The sequence below is a fragment of the Thrips palmi genome, unplaced genomic scaffold, assembly GCF_012932325.1.
Source record: "Thrips palmi isolate BJ-2018 unplaced genomic scaffold, TpBJ-2018v1 HiC_scaffold_7, whole genome shotgun sequence".
NCBI classification, from domain to species: Eukaryota; Metazoa; Arthropoda; class Insecta; order Thysanoptera; family Thripidae; genus Thrips; species Thrips palmi.
In genome coordinates this window covers 4,581,703-4,599,322 of record NW_023144634.1, presented here as the reverse complement: position 1 = coordinate 4,599,322, position 17,620 = coordinate 4,581,703, and the positions used below count along the sequence as shown (strand labels likewise).

General features: G+C 45.1%; 1 protein-coding gene across 10 annotated transcripts; it reads right to left on the bottom strand.

Annotated features, from left to right (window-relative positions):
• Positions 1 to 2,389: 2,389 nt before the first annotated feature.
• On the bottom strand, positions 2,390 to 16,141 carry LOC117652636. 10 transcript variants are annotated; one of them, XM_034397707.1, is made up of 6 exons: positions 16,104 to 16,141; positions 12,153 to 12,260; positions 10,472 to 10,561; positions 8,766 to 9,237; positions 3,941 to 4,042; positions 2,390 to 3,448 (listed from the first exon to the last, which is right to left on the bottom strand). In XM_034397707.1, exons 1-6 carry the CDS (start codon positions 16,124 to 16,126, stop codon positions 2,711 to 2,713), a joined length of 1,533 nt encoding a protein of 510 aa, XP_034253598.1. In that variant the 5' UTR covers positions 16,127 to 16,141; the 3' UTR covers positions 2,390 to 2,710. The 10 variants fall into 10 exon arrangements, with proteins under 10 accessions (XP_034253598.1, XP_034253599.1, XP_034253597.1 ...); XM_034397708.1 differs by lacking the exon at positions 16,104 to 16,141 and adding an exon at positions 15,969 to 15,980; XM_034397706.1 differs by lacking the exon at positions 16,104 to 16,141 and adding an exon at positions 15,696 to 15,738 and having other exon boundaries at positions 12,153 to 12,263.
• Positions 16,142 to 17,620: the final 1,479 nt, after the last annotated feature.

Below are 17,620 nucleotides of genomic sequence, written 5' to 3'. Positions count from 1 at the left end.
ATTGACTAGGTTTTGGTAAATATTACCACACCGGTACTGGAAGATGAAACCAAAAATCTAGAGAAAATGACAACGAGTTATATCAACTCGTTCCACTACGATCAGTGTGGTCATTTTAACTTCACTTTTGTTGGAAGGGTTGTCAATATTGCCGTTCGATCCCCACGTGTTTCATTTACGGAGTCAAGCTTTCTCATTACGTAGAAACGACGTACCTCTGTAGCAATAGTTAGCCAGCAATGCAGCGAAATCGTAGAGGTTGATGTACACAGTCACGATCACCACGCCAAAAACATAGAAAACCTGCTGGTCCGGCGAAGTACCTGCTCTGACCAAGGCACGGCTCACAACAACACCATGCGACGCTCTCGGGCGCTCTGCTGCTCCGTGCTCTGCGGTTGCCAGACCCTGAGTAGACCAGTGCGCCACCAGAGCGAGCTCCGATCGCCACCAGAGCGCTCAAGTCGCCACTGCCACTGCGTTTCGGCGCGCAGGTTCGGCCGGCCGGGGGCCGAGGAGCGCGGCAAAGTCCCTCATCCCCAATCCGCCGGCCGAGGCAAATCGCCACCGATTCCGCGAAGTGGCCACTCCAGCGCCACTCGGCGGGCCAAAGCCCCACTCGGGTCGCCACCGAAACTCAGCGCCACTTCGGCGCCACCCACTGTAATTCAACGAATGTGACGTCACATTCGTTAGCATGTGGATGTTGTCACATTCGTTTGAATGTGGATGTTGTCACATTCGTTTGAATGTGGATGTTGTCACATTCGTTTGAGTGTGGATGTTGTCACATTCGTTTGAATGTGGATGTTGTCACATTCGTTTGAATGTGGATGTTGTCATATTCGTTTGAATGTTGATCCTCGCTTCAACGAATGTGACACCCGTATCAGATGGCCGCGTGATGGCCGTGTCACGTTCCAACGAATGTGACATCGTCTTCAAACGAACGTGACAAAATTCACATTCTAACGAATGTGCACTGTAAATACAAAGGCAATACTTTTAGTACCTTTTTTGGCGATACAATTGAATATGGCCAATTAACGGCCTTTCGGAAAAGTATTGCCTTTAGAACGGCGATAGGGGTAGGGTGGGGAAGAAAAGTACAAAACGCGTACTTTGCACTGTACAGCAGTTCCAAATGAGGGTTCAACTATTCTGATCTCGTGAACTTACAATCCAGTCCCTTCCTGATGAAATGGATCACTGTTCAATGATTGTAGGTCCCCACATTACGTACAACATGTCAAAATATATGTGATCTCGGTACTTCTCGAAAAGGGTAAGAAAAGTACACCACCGGGAAAGAAAAGTACAACGAAACGAAATGCGATTTCGAACCCAGAGGACCCCCAATCTTGGCTCAATACAGGTTTACACCTAAAGTGGAGAGTTTTCACTTGCCATTAATGTAGTTCAAGTTTCGTCAAAATCGGTCAATTGGTCTAATCCTATAACATGTGTTGACATTTTTTGCTTGTCTCGCCTAATCAAACCTGTTTCCGCGATCAATTCAATATTCATCCCGCTTTAAGTTTTTTACAGGGTGTCCTTTTCTTCCCCAATGCCTGTACTTTTCTTCCCCAGCTGACTGTACTTTTCTTCCCCGTTTCATTTTTACACTAAAAAAAAATTGTGTTGAAGCCTAAGAGCATCGAACGGCACTGTTTTTCAAAGATGATTGTCTAAGCTATAAGGTGGTACCTTACATTGGACTGTCGGCTGATTCTGCAGGAAGCTGTACTTGAAAGTACTAACAGTTTAAAAAAAGATTGTCATAGTCATTTTTAGTGTGTTTTTTCAACCGTGCAGTTTGATTCTAAATATTATATGTAGAACGGGGCTTAATTAATTTTTTGTCAGCGGGATGACCAATCTTTCTAAAACCGCTAAGGTGATGGTTCAGAGTAGTTTCAGTTCGGCGATATAGCAGGTGTTCTTTTCTTACCCGAGCCTCGAGTGTACTTTTCTTACCCAACCTACCCCTAGGTACTGTGAACCTTCCGACATCACAGACACTAGCCACACAATCAAATCTATGAAGGACAGCAAAAAAGACTTCTTAGAAAACTTTGAGGAAAGCTCAAAAAGTTAAACCGTTTAATGGTTTGAAAAGCTTTTAATGGTTTGTAAAATAACAAACGAGACCTTGATTGTGAATGAAAGCACATAGATAAAATAACATTTCAACACTGAACTGGACATCAGGCAGTGGGAATTGAAGCGCCAACCAAACATGACAAACAAGTTTGTGATTAAAGAACTAACAACGCCACGATTCAAATAGAAAAGAGGCTCAGTAATCTTGTTCTATTTCACCAAACCAATAATTATATCTCATTACGTCAGCAACACCGGAATCTGTGTGGAACTATATAAAATCACGTTTTTTTTTGAACAAATAAATGAAGCTGAGAAAATCCAATTGTTAAATCCTTTTGGAAGGATTTTATGGTCTGAGATTACATAGAAGAAACATTGCTGCACATTGCACATGGCATACAAGAACAGATGCATCTTGACACTGGCACGACTGCCTCAAGGACGAGTCCGCATGACAGTCGTGGCAACATGACGTCTGGTGGACATCTCAACGAAGCATGACAAACGCGCAACAATCAGCCGTGGAGGTTTATAAAAAGGAACAAACGATGTCTTGATTCAAAGGAAAACAAAGAAGAAAGACTAATTGAGACGAAGCACTGTATCAATCGTCATTCCAGGTAAAGTCCCCCAGAGGCGGATATGCGGGGCAGTCTTTGTCACACTCCGCGCACATGACTTTCACTATTCTCACTGGCTTCTCCGAGTCCCTCGCCAAGAGTCTGTCCCAGATGGCCTCCTTCTGCAGCTGGCACGACTCTGGCGCGTGGGGAAGGTTGTTGACGGGAGCGGGTCCACGCACCAGCACTACGCGCCGCAGCGCCACCAGCCCGCACTGGCGCAGCCCCTCGGCCAGGTCCTTGAAGTGCCACGGACCGTCTCCCTCGGACGCGCACAGGATCCGCAGCTCCTGCAGTGTGGCGGCGTGGGCCTTGGCCAGGGACAGCACGGTGGAGGCCGGCCGGAGGCGGACATCGAGCCACTGCAGGCCGCAGTGACCCGCGGGCAGAGGGGGGAACGCCACGTCCAGCGCACCGGGGGAGTACCAGTCCAAGACGAGTTTACGCAGCCTGGACATCCGCTGCACCGACTGGAGGTGTTCTTTTGAGACATTCACCACCTGCAGATCCTCGAGTTGCAGCGGCAGCCCTGGGGCGTTCTCGACAGTATTCAACAAGTAGACGCGTAAGAAGCGTAGCCCGGGCATGTCCTGAATCACCTCGAGGTGCTCACGGACGGCTTTAGCGACCCACAGCCACTCGACGTGCGCGGCGACGCGCTGCAGCAGCACCTTGCACCAGTTGGGCCGCTGCTTGCACCAAACACCGTCCAGCTTCCTCAACTGCAACATGCAAGCGCACTCCGCGTTACTGCCTGCACAAGTATTAGCACAAGTATTTCCACGAGACAATACAGTTTTTAGTGCAGATGAACTACTTGTAACAAATTAAAAGTGATTTCCGCCACAAAAGTAGATAAAAATGTGCAGTTTTTCTCATATGAAGTTCATCTGCGAGATAAGATTTAACGTTGTTGCACAAGATGTACGAGGAGCAGGCCTTACCACACACTAAATGTTTTCTACTTTGTACGCGACATCGGTTTTAAGGGCTCACGAACTTTTCATACTAATACGAAAAGCTGCACATATTTCTCCTTATTTTGGTGCAAATTGGCGTACAAACTAGTACGAAAAGTTCGTGTTTACAAAAATAAAACACTGTGATGTCTCGTACAAAATGTGTACAAAAACATTTAGGGTGCATGTCTCATGAGACTTGGACTAGCCGAGCAAAGCTGCGAGGATAAGAAATACAAAAGTCCCGCGCCTTACCTTGTCCAGGTCTGGGCTTCGCAAGGTGTCATCCAGCTCGTTGCGGTGCTTCTCCTCCGTGCACAGTTTAGTGACATTCATACACTCTTCGGGACGGAAAACCTGGAAGCAGTACGGCAATCTTTGGTGACCGCGCTCATTAAGGGGCAAGACACTGAAAACGTTAAGCGATGCCCTTAACAAAGACAAAATGGGTGCTAGCGTCTCATAGGTACGTTTTCTACCGTGAAAACTTCGGCGAAGAGCCCTGAGGAGTGTAGCGGTAGACAGTCATATGTCGGTGACAACAAATGGCCAATAGACTCGAACGATTTCGCAGATTTAAGGCCCACGTAAGACAAGGAACCGAAAAGCTACCCGACTGGTGAAACAGAGGCATAAAAACTATGCATTGCCCTTACGGCGTCAATAGTTTACAAGGTAGGTTTACGCCAGACCGCGTCTTGTCGTAACAGGCTTCGCGATGTCTCGCTGCCTGTTCCTCCAATCCACGCCTGGCGTACCTACCTTGGCCTGCGGCGCTAGCCTGTCCATTGTCGGTTGATTTTGACTCGCTGAATGCTGGGACCCCCCTACATTCTAAATTGAGTTGTTTTATCTACAGATAACACGATCTTGACCCTTGTCACTTGCCCCTCAGACCCCCCTTTCTCGCAGAAATGATCTATCTGCAGAAAACTCGATTTTTCGCCGTTTTTTAGGTGTTTTTCCGCTATAAAAACTGAACCAGTTGAGCTAGGATAATGAAATTTCGCGTGTAGCGAGCCGAGGACATACCCAAAAAGTGTGCAAAATCTCACCGCGATCAGCCGAGCCGTTCAGGAGGAGTAGTGCGGACACACAGACAGACAGACAAAACTTTTCAACCCCACTGAAGTAACAGGCTTCGCTATCGCTCAGCCAATTACCTTTTGCGAAGGGCGTAGTTTTTATGCCTTTGTTTTACGAGGACTCTAATGTAAAATGAAACTAGCATGTCCTAGAAATATTTGTCACAGGAAGATCATTTTGTGGTCAAAATTCAGCTACTATTAGATGAATTTACTCCCAAAGTTGGGGGCCCCAACTCCTGTTAGTTTCTGAGTTATGGAGGTTTATGTAAACTTTTTGGCTGAGCGATAGCGAAGCCTGTTACTCCAGTGGGGTTGGAGAGTTACTCCTGTCTGTGTGTCCGCACTACTCCTCCTGAACGGCTCGGCCGATCTCGGTGAGATTTAGCACACTTTTTGGGTATGTCCTTGGCTCGGCACACGTGAAATTTCACTATCCTAGCTCAACTGGTTCAGTTTTTGGCTGAGCGATAGCGAAGCCTGTTACTCCAGTGCGGTTGAAAAGTTTTGTCTGTCTGTGTGTCTGTGTGTGCGTGTGTGTGTACACTACTCCTTCTGAACGGCTCGGCCGATCTGGCTGAGATTTTGCAGGCTTATTAGGTATGTTCTTGGCTCGGCACACGCGAAATATCACCATCCTAGCTCTACTGGTTCAGTTTTTATAGCCGAGAAACGCCTAAAAAACGGCAAAAAATCGAGTTTTCGGTCGGTCGACCTACCTGTCTGGAGGGAAAGGGGGGTCTGGGGGGCTCCGCCCCCCAGCCTCGACAAGTTGAAAAGTTACAAGGGTCAAGATCGTGAAATTTTGTAGATGAAGCACCTCTATCTAGAATGAAGGGGGGGGGGGGGGGGCGGAGCCCCCCAGTATGCAACAGTTCAGAAATAATTGATGATGGACAAGCATTGTCTGCCGAAGGCAGCCTAGCGCCGCAGGCCAAGGTAGGTATGCCAGGCGCGGATTGGAGGAACAGGCAGCGAGACATCGCGAAGCCTGTTACGACAAGACGCGGTCTGGCGTAAACCTACCTTGTTATAGGCGAAAAACACCTAAAAACGGCGAAAAATCGAGTTTTCTGCAGGCTGATCACTTCTGCCTTAAAGCAAGGGGGGGTCTGGGGGGCGAGGCCCCCCATTCCAGACGAGCCTTAAAGTTAGAAGGGTCAAGATCGTGTTATCTGTAGATGAAGAAACTCTATCCAGAATGAAGTGGGGTCCAGCACGCAACAAGTTAGAAGTAACTGACGGTGGAGAAGCCATTGCCTGCCGAAGGCAGGCTAGCGCCGCAGGCCAAGGTAGGTAAGGGAGTATGGGGCGATTTGTAACAAATGCGTTTATTAATTTAAGTGGAGGGAGCAGAGGAAAATTTAAGTATGGCCCCTCTTTCGCTTCAAGCACAGGGTCCTTGAACAATCGAAGCGGAGGTGATCGGTGCTCAGGTATAGTTTTGGAGGGCGTCTGAAATATAGGGTACACCGAAATTTCGGCAAACAGGCAAATCTTTCATTTTGAGTTCTAGATAGTTTCTGTCTGAGGCTCCCCCGGTATGAATCACCATCGAAGTACCGTTGGGGCATTGAAGCGTGACCCCTTTACAATGTAAACACGTGGCATAAGTTGCTTTTACTTTGTCCAGTGTTAGTTAGGGACGGATTTCTTGCTAGTTTTTGCTGTTAAATGCTTGAATTATTTCTCGAATCATCTGCTGTTTTATTCCAATACATTTACACAGCTCAAAATGCATTTTAAAGCGAGTTATTCTATGCTTTCCTTTGAATTGAATTGAAAAAAGTGAGGTTAGGTTTGACATACCCTATCAGTTAATGCTGAGGCGGTCAACGGCAGCTTGTAATGAAATTTTTTAGACGTCTGCAGGACACCCGAAGAACAACTGGTGGAGGAGATAACTTTCCCCGACGATGTTTCATTTAATGTGTAGGATGTTATGAAAAGCCCCATGGCTGTTACAAATCACCCCTGGGGGCGATTCGCAACAGCATGAAAGGGTTTGGAAAACGTTTAGATTTCAAAGATTACGGACTCCAGATTGATCCAATGGAGGCACAGTCTAGATGAAGGGCCAGACTGCTCAACTGGCACAAGTTTGACCCCGATATGCAGAATGTTTTTAAATTTTTGTATAGAGAATTCCGAAATCTGTTACAAATCGCCCCATACTCCCTTAGGCCAGGCGCGGATTGGAGGAACACACTGCAGGAAATAACCACAACAAAAGTACACAATTTTCTGGCAAATTTTATCAGGAATTTAGTGTACTTTTCAAGTACAAAAATTTGTTGTACAAAGTACAATCGACCCGGCATGACGAGTGCTGTGCAGTCCAGGGCTCGTTTGGTTTGTAAAATTCTCGTTGTACTTTCTACAACCCCTTTGTACTTTATTGTACATTTTTTGTTGTTTTTTTGTTGTACTATCCACACTTTTTCTTGCAGTGCAGGCAGCGAGACATCGCGAAGCCTGTTACGACAAGACGCGGTCTGGCGTAACCCTGCCTTGTAGTCGTTTCTCCCAAATTTTCCTCACGACAAGGGATAAGCTGCCCAGTCTTCAGATTTAGGCAATTTTATCTATTTTTGCATAGAAAAAAGATAGCGTTGGCAGATTTGGAGATATCAGTCCAGAAAAGGCTGTACAAGCTATTTTACCAGGCCTATTTTTATTTTTCTTCCAATTTGTGAGATATTGACCCATTTTGGTCTTGTATTTGGTTTTTCAGGAAAACTAAGGCAGATATAAAAAAAAAGTGCAACGCTATCTCTTTCCTTTTCAAAAATAGATAAAATTGCCAGAATCTGAAGACTGGGTAGATAATCATTTGCCGTGAAAAGAATTTGGAAGAAACGTCTAAAAGTATACGTAAACCTCCACAACTCAGAAACTTAAGGACTTGGGACCCTAGTCTAAGGGTATGAGTTTATGTAAAAGAGGAACTTTTACCCCTTAATAGAGATATCTGACACAAGTATTTAAAAAATGCCCCGTAGCCACTTTTTAACACTGTACTATAACCTTAAATACTGTATACTGTATACTTGAATACTGTACAAAGAAATTTTGATGTCCTACATAAGGAAGAGTAGAAAAGGTTCATTTGGTGGTTGAAACTCTCTGAGTTATGGAGGTTTACATATACTTTTAGTTGTCTCTTCTCCACATTCTCCTTGCGACAAAGGAAAAGATACCTCACCTTCATATTCTCCCAATTCAACCTTGTAAGACGTAAGAAAACGATACCATTACCGCATTCGGAAGTTTCGGCCCAGTGTATGCCGTCAAATATATTTCAAAAAGCATTTTTAGCAGATCATTTTTAAATCAGCTACCTTCAACTCTCGATCGCAGAACAGTTTTGCAAATCAGACGTATACTAAAAAGCAAGTGCAAATGCAGCAAGAGCACATAGCATTAAGCAGGTGTACCGAGAAGTAGAAATCGTGGCATAGGCAGTGGCATCGGATACCCAATCCGACAGCGATAAGCAGCGCTGAGCAGCCGCCTTGTAAGTGCACTGCAAAGCCAGTGGTAAGTTTGCTTGCCACAAATTTGGCAAGCCGTTTTGAATGCCAAAATTTGGCAAGCTTTGGTCGGCCCTCTTCATAAGCTTGCCAAATATTGGCAAGCTGGGAAGTATTTGCGGGCCAAGCGTCCGTTTTGGCATTCAAAACGGCTTGCTAAATTCGTGGCAAGTAAACTTACCACTAGCATTGCAGTGTGCCGCCCTGACGCTATCTTTTTTCTATTTCAAAAGAGATCTAATTTGATAGCCAGAATAAGAAGGCTGAGTACCCTTCCCTTGGGGTGTCAGTTTAAGCAATTAAAAGGAATTCCCACCAAAATATCAGGTCAAATCAAGCAGGAGGTGTGCTTCTTTGACATGAAAACACCCGAATGACTTTTATCACACTGTAGACCTGTCTAAATTCGCATCCCGTGTGAACAGTCATCAGTCTGTGGGCTAGGGTTCCGAACTTACGTACCTTGGTAAGGGTCCTGTCCTGGTGAAGCTGCAGCACCAGTGGGCCAAGTAACGTGGGTTGGGAGCCTGCAGCCGTCACCTGAAGTTTGGCGTTCCAGGTGGAGCAGGGCGAGTCCACCTGCAGCTGGCACTTGGCCTGGAGGAGAGTGGTGGCGTCCTGCAGCAGCTGTTCCAGGCCCTCCTCTAGTGTAGGCTCTTCCAGGTCCCGGCCCTCGTCCGCCGCCGCCCACAGCTCGTTCTTGGCCTCCTCGACGTGCCGCAGCCTGCCCCGCCACTGCTCCAGCTGGGCCTCCAGCACGCCCTTGGCGTCCAGCAGGGCCTTCACCACCTCGCGCGCCGACGTCGCCACCTTGTCCAGACGCTGCAGTTTGGGGGCGGCCTGTTCTGTGCGAAGCTGGCGGAGGGAGCACACGGAGTGGCCAGAGTCCTTGCAGTCCTCCGCGGCATCCTCGCCGCAGTCCCGGCACCAGAACCTGCGCGACACACAATCCACATGGACATGAGAACTCTGACAGCGGTTCTTGGCTGAGTGGAAACTACACTCAAACAACCTTGCGAAGAAAATCCTTTGTATGGAAAAAGTTACTTTGCAAGGCTGCAAAGGAAACATATTGCCTGGCTGCGGTGAAATGTTCGCCTTTGCAGTAGAAACCTCTTTGCAAGTTCAGCAAAGAAAACTTTTTGTATGAGGCGTCGTAATTTTGAATAAGGCGTCGTAAGAGGCGAACAAATTTATGTGCACCTTGCAAACATATGCTACAGATAAAACTAATTGCGGCGTCGTATAGTATTCATTTGCATCCACAAATAAGTTTAATTGTAACGCCCCAGAACAAATTTTGAGAATAAAATGTTATCCGTCTCCTTGACAACTCAATGATATGGCATGTCATTTTAACAAAGGGGCGGGCAGTCCGTTTTTCACAAGTTGATGAATTATTGTTAAAAAAAGTCTACACAAAACCTTATACGTAGCCTCACAAAAAAATTTCTTCGTACACTCTTGAAAATGGTTGTACTGAAACGATCAGACGAGTGTAAATTTAGTCATTCCAAAACATACAATGTCATCAAGAACCATAGCAAAACAAATGTCGTTGAATCTAGAAAGCGACACTTTGTCGTAAAAAAAACAAAATTCTTGTTGATGTAATTTGTGCGCAAATATCTTTTGCCATTAACTTCTGAATCAAATTAAGTGATGAATAATATCAGCTATTTTATTCATCTAAGTCATAGGGAGATTACTGTTACAGGAAGTAGAACCATGAAAAATAAGATTTGCGGCAAAAGTGCTCAAAGAATATTTGACACAGATATTACAAAATCTTTTTTGACTAACAACACTTGTCATTGACTAACAACATTTGTGGGTGGTCAACGACTTGATGTTGAAGCTGGTCTGTCAATACATTGCGACAAGTAATTCATTGTGAAATTACCCTTCAGTTCCGATACGACTATGGTTTAGCAAACTATTTATTCTGAAACATATTTAGTAGCTAAAAAAGTTAGCAATAAATATGTTGCTAAGTTGCGACAAAATTTTTACCAGTGTATAAAAACTTGCAAAAAATGTTTGCATTACAATAGTCCTGTTTTCTATGCAGCGTACAGAGAATTTTCTTGTCATTGCAATCACATTCTTTGCAAGATTTTTTAGGTGTAATCTGTCGGCATTTTCTGAACGGCACTCATTCTACTCACTTGGGATGTGGAGTGCTGCCACTTATGTTGGTAGTTTCGGGACCCGAGGACTCTTCCTTCACTGTCACGACCTCCGACTCCATCGACAGTCTGCAAATATCAAACACCAACAAATTGCGACGCGGGAAGATTAGCACTAAAAATACACAATGATCATCTGCAAGAACCATCTCTAAGAGGAAGGAATGACTACACTAAAATTCGAAGGGTGAGGCATCTGACCGATTTTCGGTGATACAAAAAGTATGACCGAAAAACGGTCATACACAAATGTATGACCGAAAAAGGGTCAGACTTATATGTATGACCAAAAAAAGGTGAGACATTAGCAAGACTGGCTATTGTTTAGGGATATATCAGCCTTTGCCTGTGATACACTACAAAGTATGACCATTTTTCTGTCTTACATTTCAGTATGACCCTTTTTCGGTCGTACATTTCAGTAGGACCGTTATAGGGGTCAGAAGTCTGACCTTTCTATTTTCAGTGTACGTCAAAGTTATGTGTAAGGTCAGGTCCAAGGGTGCAACCACTCGCGAAATCCTGAGTACACGTCAGTGACAGAAATCTTGTGCGAAGAAATTGGTAAAAATGTCATGAAATCTCTTTTAAGTCTGGCGAAATCTCACGAAATTTCTTCAAAATCTGGTGAATTTCCGTGAAATCTTCCATAATTTTAAAGGGAAATTCTGCGAAATCCCTTCTCTTAATTGCTCCAATGCCCAGATTCGAGTCAGAGTCGTACATACGGTGATTATTTGACAAATTACTACCATACTACGACAGGCGCGTAGGAACGTCAAAAAAGTTGGGAGGTCAATGTATTGCATGTTGCCTACCTCGCAGGGGATTGCCCCGGGGCAGCTCAAAAACTGGGGGGTCAGCTGGCCCTCTGACCGACCCGGTGCTTGCTTCGCCTTTCTTTGCAAGCTTTTATAAGTGCATAGTCAAATTTGGTCAAAATTGAACATTTAAGTCCCATGATAATTACTTTTGGTTTTCCTCACAATTTGCAACGCTTGGTTGCTCTGGCAGGAGATAAGGCTCCGGCAAATATGGCATCTGTTGACTTACGGACCATGATCCACGAAAGTATCTTAATTCGCTGGTGGCTTGTGGTGGAAGAGAAACAAGCACAGAAGATAGAAATGCTCTCCCGGTTGAGCCAATATTGGCTTGACTGACTGCGCGTCTTTTAAATGTGTGGCATTCGCATCTACCGTAGGATTCCCTGTGAAGTTACGTTGTTCTGGCAGATGATCACTCAAAGGGCGCTCGGTTTATATCTGAGCGGACGTACGTCATACTTCTGCCAAACGTAAATCCGCCTGAGAGGGTCAAATTGGAATGGCGTTTTAATTTCTCTTACTTCTGGTCCAACGCCACCTTCGAAATACCCGAGGGGGTAAACACTTCAAGAATCGTGTACAGACTACTCGGTATTACGCTGTATTACGGGGGTATTTCACATGTATTACGACCTTAAAATGCCAAAATTTGGCACATTTGACCCACAGATGGTATTACGATCACGTGTATTACGCGTTTACACGATTTTCGTGTACAGGGTATTACGCGAGTGGTTACCCCCTCAGAAATACCCCATTGACTTTGAGAGAAGAAGAGAAAACTAGCGAAGGTAAGGAACCAACGGGAAGTAATAAAGTGTTCGCCACCATACCTGTCAGTTGGAGATCCTCCTAGGCGCTGAGACGGACTGCTTCCCTGCCTGGACCTCTTGCTGACATCACTTGCAGCGCTCGATTGTGCTCTTTTCTTGGGAGGCATTCTGCTGCGAAATGCAAAGTCTCAAACAGGGTTCTAAACTCCGCCGCTGCCACGGACCGGAAGCACGCACATGTTAAAAGCACTTTGCAACAATATTTTTTGATGTAGGAGGATCAAGATTTTATGGTTTCTATTGAGTAAGCTTCATTTTGGCTTAAGTATAGTGACTTTGGACACTTTTTGGAGATTCAGTAGAAACGTTTAAGATTATGGATCTCGTAAGTTCGCATACTTCCTGTGGGGGAAAAACCAGGGAGACTCATCCCTAGTAGTGTCATAGAATTGACTAGAATGGGCTTCTTATCTGCAATAGTTTTCAAAAAAAAAAAAACAATTTTTTGGCCCGTCCCGTTTATTTTTTGTAAAAAAATGACGGAGGGACGGGCATATAGTATGATGCATGCTGTGCGTCCGTTCGTTCGTTCGTTCGTTCGTCCGTTCGTTCGTTCGTCCGAGGACTTCCCGTGGTCCGATCTTGACCAAATTTGGTATGCAGCCTCCTTGGGACCCTAAGAACCGCCCGGTGGCAGCAAATCCGATCCGAGCCCCGGGGCGCTGCTGCAGGTGCATCATGGTCTACATGGGGTCGAGGAGGAACTCGGCAACGGATGCAGCTAGGAGGGCATGTAGGGGTATTTTTGGAATCGGGGCGACGAGAGAAAACCAATGGTGCCAGTTTCGCGCAAATCGGAGAAGTTCGGACCCGGGTTCAAATCCCAGCGGGGTATTTTTGGAACATTCTTTTTTTTCGAGTTTTTGCATTGTTTCTGATGTTTTTGAGGGTGCTGATGACGAAAACGACATTTATTTTAACCCCAGACTCAGATTTAATTCCCGTCAGGGTCAAACATAGGAGAAATTCGTACGTTTCTTAATGTACGGGACGGGCCAAAGTTGCCGATGTATATCGCTACTTTTCATGTTATTGTTCAAAATTATTTTAAAAAATACTTCAAACAATGGTTATTTTTTTCGTGAAAACTATTGCAGATAAGAAGCCCATTCTAGTCAATTCTATGACACTACTAGGGATGAGTCTCCCTGATATTCCCCCCCACAGATCTGAACAAGTATGCGATCGAAATTTTACGAGCACCAAAATTTTAAACGCTTCTACTAATTTTCCAAAAAGTGTTCAAAGTCACTTTACTTACTCAATTATGTAACCAGGTTTTAATACAGAAACCATAAAATCTTGATCCTTCTACATAAAAATTTTTTTTTTGCGAAGTGCTTTTAACATGTATGAGCCCCCTTAAACGAATCCCTGGACCGGAAGTAAAAGAGCAAAAGTAGGAAACAGAACCACTCCTGCGCATGCACAGACGCTGCTTCAGAGCGGAGAGGGTACATCAGCGCATGCGCAGAAGCGCTTTAGGTTCTTACATCTGATCTTAAATTGCCGGTCCAGGGATTCGTCAAAATATCTTATTCGGAAGCGGTTATTGGCCCCCTGGTCTTCACTGAAAAATTGAATGTGTTCTCAGTACACGCGTGAGTGCTGTTTTTAAGTACTCAGCACACGGCAAGACCAGAGTCCGGGTTTCCCAGGCCCTTCCAGACACTGTTTTAACAGTGTACGTACTTTTGTGCTCGCTGATTCGGTGTGCGCAATCACATTATCATTGGAACGTCCGTAAAACATGCGTATCAAGATTGATAGGGGAAGACAAAGGCAAACACACTGCCCCTTTTAAAGGCGTAAAGCGTTTTGATACCTGAAACACACAGTTCACGCCCTTCACAAGGGCCTGTACAATTATCGCTCTTTTTCCTCCACCATAAATTTTTGGTTTGAATTACACATACACAAAGACACCAACGCAAGTGTTACGCAGCGCTACGCTCTAATAGGGTATTTTAACGAATCCCTGGCCCGGAAATAAAAGAACAAAAGTAAGAACCAAAACGGCTTCTGCGCATGCGCAGAGGTCCCCCCTCCACTCTGAGGCAGCGTCTGCGCATGCGCAGAAGCCGTTTTGGTTCTTACTTTTATTCTTTGACTTCCGGGCCGGGGATTCGTTAAAATTCCCTATTGTCATTGAAGAAAGTTCACCTTACACGAAAACAATAAAAAAGATTCGGTTATGGAATGAAGAAATTTCGGTACGTCCTACGCTTGCGTCGAAGCCACTGTAACATGGCTCAAATTTCATTGCAAGACATTTCGACGGGTCTAACTAGAACAAGGTAGGTGTACGCCAGACAGTGGCTTGACGTAACAAGCTTCGCGATGCTGCGCCAGTTACGCTGGCACGGGAAAAAAAGAAATTCGCTGTTTCAGCAAGTTTTGGCCTTCTAGATTTGAGACGAGTGACAAATTCGCTGTGGAATAGCGAACAAATATTGCTGGAACAGCGAATCCTAAACGCCGGGGCAGGGCAGACATGGAATATTGGCTCCGAAATGTGTTAGCTACTTTGTTTTCGCTGAAACAGCGAACAATATTTGCCCCGATGTAGCAAAAAGCGTTTCGCTGGCTGCTGTATGACGTTGGTATAGCCCAGTGTAGGTATGTAAAAATACCGGTAAGATTCAAAGATACGTAAAAAAAGGTAAAATACGGTATTTTACCGTAGTATACGGTATAATTGGGTGAAGTTAATTATTATCGTTTTGATCCACTTTGATTTGTACCGCTCCCAAACTTAGGCGGTAAATCGCACTCCGTAACAAAGGTGTTCTAAAGGAAGGCCTAAAGACCACCTACCCGTTGGGGGAGAACGATTACATGCCTTAGATTAGACGCAGTGGCTGCCTGAAGTCAGACCAAACGACGATTTCTACACATTTTTCACGTTTCTTACGTTCTTACAAACTTCGCTGCAATACCGCCCTTATACTGAGGCGGTAAATACAAGGTAGGTGTACGCCAGACCGTGTCTTGTCGTAACAGGCTTCGCGATGCTGCTCCAGTTTCGACCGTCCACGCCTGGCGTACCTACCTTGGCCTGCGGCGCTAACCTGCCTTCGGCAGGCTGCTTTTCCAGGCAGGCCGTGGAAATGGGCGTGATCCCCTCAAAAATAACATTTGGTCATCAAAATCTACACCAATCGGATTCAACTTTCGGTCGGGGGTCCGAACGGGTTCTATTTTCGTCATCAGCAGCCTCAAAAACATATGAAACGATATGAAACTTGACACAAAGTTGAAAGTACCCAAAAAGTTGTCTTTTTTCTGCCGTTTTTTAACTGTTTTTTGGCTAATATGACCGAATGGATTGAGATAGAAAGCTGAATTTTGGTGTGTGGCGAGCCAAGGATATATCTAATGACCCTGCAAAATCTCAGCCACATCGGCCGAGCCGTTCAGGAGGAGTAGTGCACACACACACACTCAGACAGACAAAACTTTTCAACCCCACTGGAGTAACGGGCTTCGCTATCGCTCAGCCAACTCAGCCAAAAATCGCACTCCGTAACAAAGAGCACCCACCCGTTGGCGGCAACGGCCTCAGAGGCGCGTGAAGCCATGCGCGAGTGAGGTGCAGGGGTAACTTATTTTGCTTCGGTTGTAAGATCTAGCTCGTTGATTGCAAAACGCTTTGCACAGATCAAAAGGGCACAAAATTTGGGGTGCATTAGGCCTAGTAGACTGCCCGATACTTCCAATTCAACCGAACACGAGGGCGAAATCATTTACATCAACACGGCGCAATCGAGTTTTTTCCTCAATTTTATGATTATGTTTATCGTTTTTTTCCCGCACCTTAACATTAGGTAAGGGGGGAGTTTCGAGAAGAGCAATTAGCCTAATGCACCCTAGATTTCAAGCCCTTTCTATCGGTGCAAAGCGTTTTGAAAATCACAGTCTAGTTTTCATAATCTCGTACAAGTGCGCAACCTCTGCACTGACGGCGCGAGCATCGCTTCACGCTCTCCCTAGGCCGTTGCCACCCCCTGGGGGAGATGAGGGTCCTCCCTCCTGCCCTTCATCTTCACTGGACTGAAACATTAAGGGTTCAACACGATAAGTTTCATGAGAAATAGAATGACAGAACAGGAACCAAAATTGGAAGCTTATAAGCCAAACTGCCAGTTTAGGTAGGTGAAAGTACAGATCAAGAAGACGAGACACTCATAAACCAATGTTAGAAAAAGCATCTGACAGAAACACACATGATGCAAAGCATACGATTAGCTGTTAACACTAGTGACAAGCTACAGTCTATGATTACTCTTCCCACACAAGGCCACTTTTTTTTAAGTTGGTTGTCACAGAACTTCCTAAAGTGTCCAAGTATTGAGCCGATCGCAAATTGATCATGTTTACAACTAATCATGCTGAAAAGTTGAATCAAAACTTGATTCACTTGAACCACGCATGAATACAAATAAATCGTGTTGCCAGAGTATAAAGATGATCTGATGAATTTTCCGGTGGCGTTAAAGTGGACGGTCATTTTTGATTTATACTTCAAGTAATCAAAAACAATTTCTAAAACAGATTCAGAAAAGAGGTGCACGACAAGAGGTTCAGCAACAGATTGGATATATCTCACCTCTGAAGGCATCAGCAGCTCTTTTCGGCGCATGAGAACAATGTCAATGAAATCATCTTTGTGCAGATCATTGGCCTGAAGTTGCTCTGATCTCATCTTTCGATACGCTTCATCACTTTTCAAACCACCCCAGATATTTTCCTCCACAAGTTTCGGGTTCAACGCTGTAATCACTTCTAGCTTGTCTTTGTGTACCGTTGTTACTTAGTGGCCGGTGTTAGTCAAATGACCCTGCACTTTTTCCGCATGCAATGCCGCTTTGCACATCGATAGTTAAGGCCAAAAGAAACGTTTTGACCCGCAGACGCATTTTTTTTATCCCTTAGGAAAAAAGTTATGAAGGGTTAAATTTAACATGGCGCCTTACGGGAATTTCGGGTAGGCAACCCGCAGCGCACGGCGGTGGTTTCCACGTCGCGGCCGCGAGTTTTGGCCCAAAAGTGGGACTTCCAGTACTGCAAGTTTTTTCTCTCTTAGCAGCTCTCTTTCTCAACCACGCACCTGAGTCGTTTTGCTAAGTGCTTTGGCATGGTTTTCAGTTCCTGCCGAGTGTACTGATATGGTCGAGTCTTCATTTCTTTCGGGAAACCATTCGTAAGCGTAGCGCTTGCAATCACCTGTTCCACACCAAGTATAAGAATGCAGCCGAAAGAGTCCCGAGACATCTTCGTACTTAGTTCCGGAGGATACAAACGTGTGTTTCCACAGAAGCCTGAATTTCGGGATATACTCCCTAGAAACTAACACCCACTTTCTGCGACTAGTGAACGAGTTCGTTTCCCAATTCCAAAGTTTGTTCCACACTTCTTTCTTCACTGAGAACTTGCCATCACAGTGGTGGTATGACATTTTTGAATAG

Excerpts from the sequence above, each read along its gene's own strand:
- LOC117652636 (XM_034397706.1), bottom strand. The coding sequence starts at position 15,733 with ATGGCTTCACGCGCCTCTGAGGCCGTTGCCGCCAACGG. Across the intron at positions 9,238-10,471 it reads GGCAGCACTCCACATCCCAA|GTTCTGGTGCCGGGACTGCG; the intron begins GTGAGTAGAATG and ends TGTGTCGCGCAG. Across the intron at positions 3,449-3,940 it reads GAAGCCCAGACCTGGACAAG|TTGAGGAAGCTGGACGGTGT; the intron begins GTAAGGCGCGGG and ends TGCATGTTGCAG.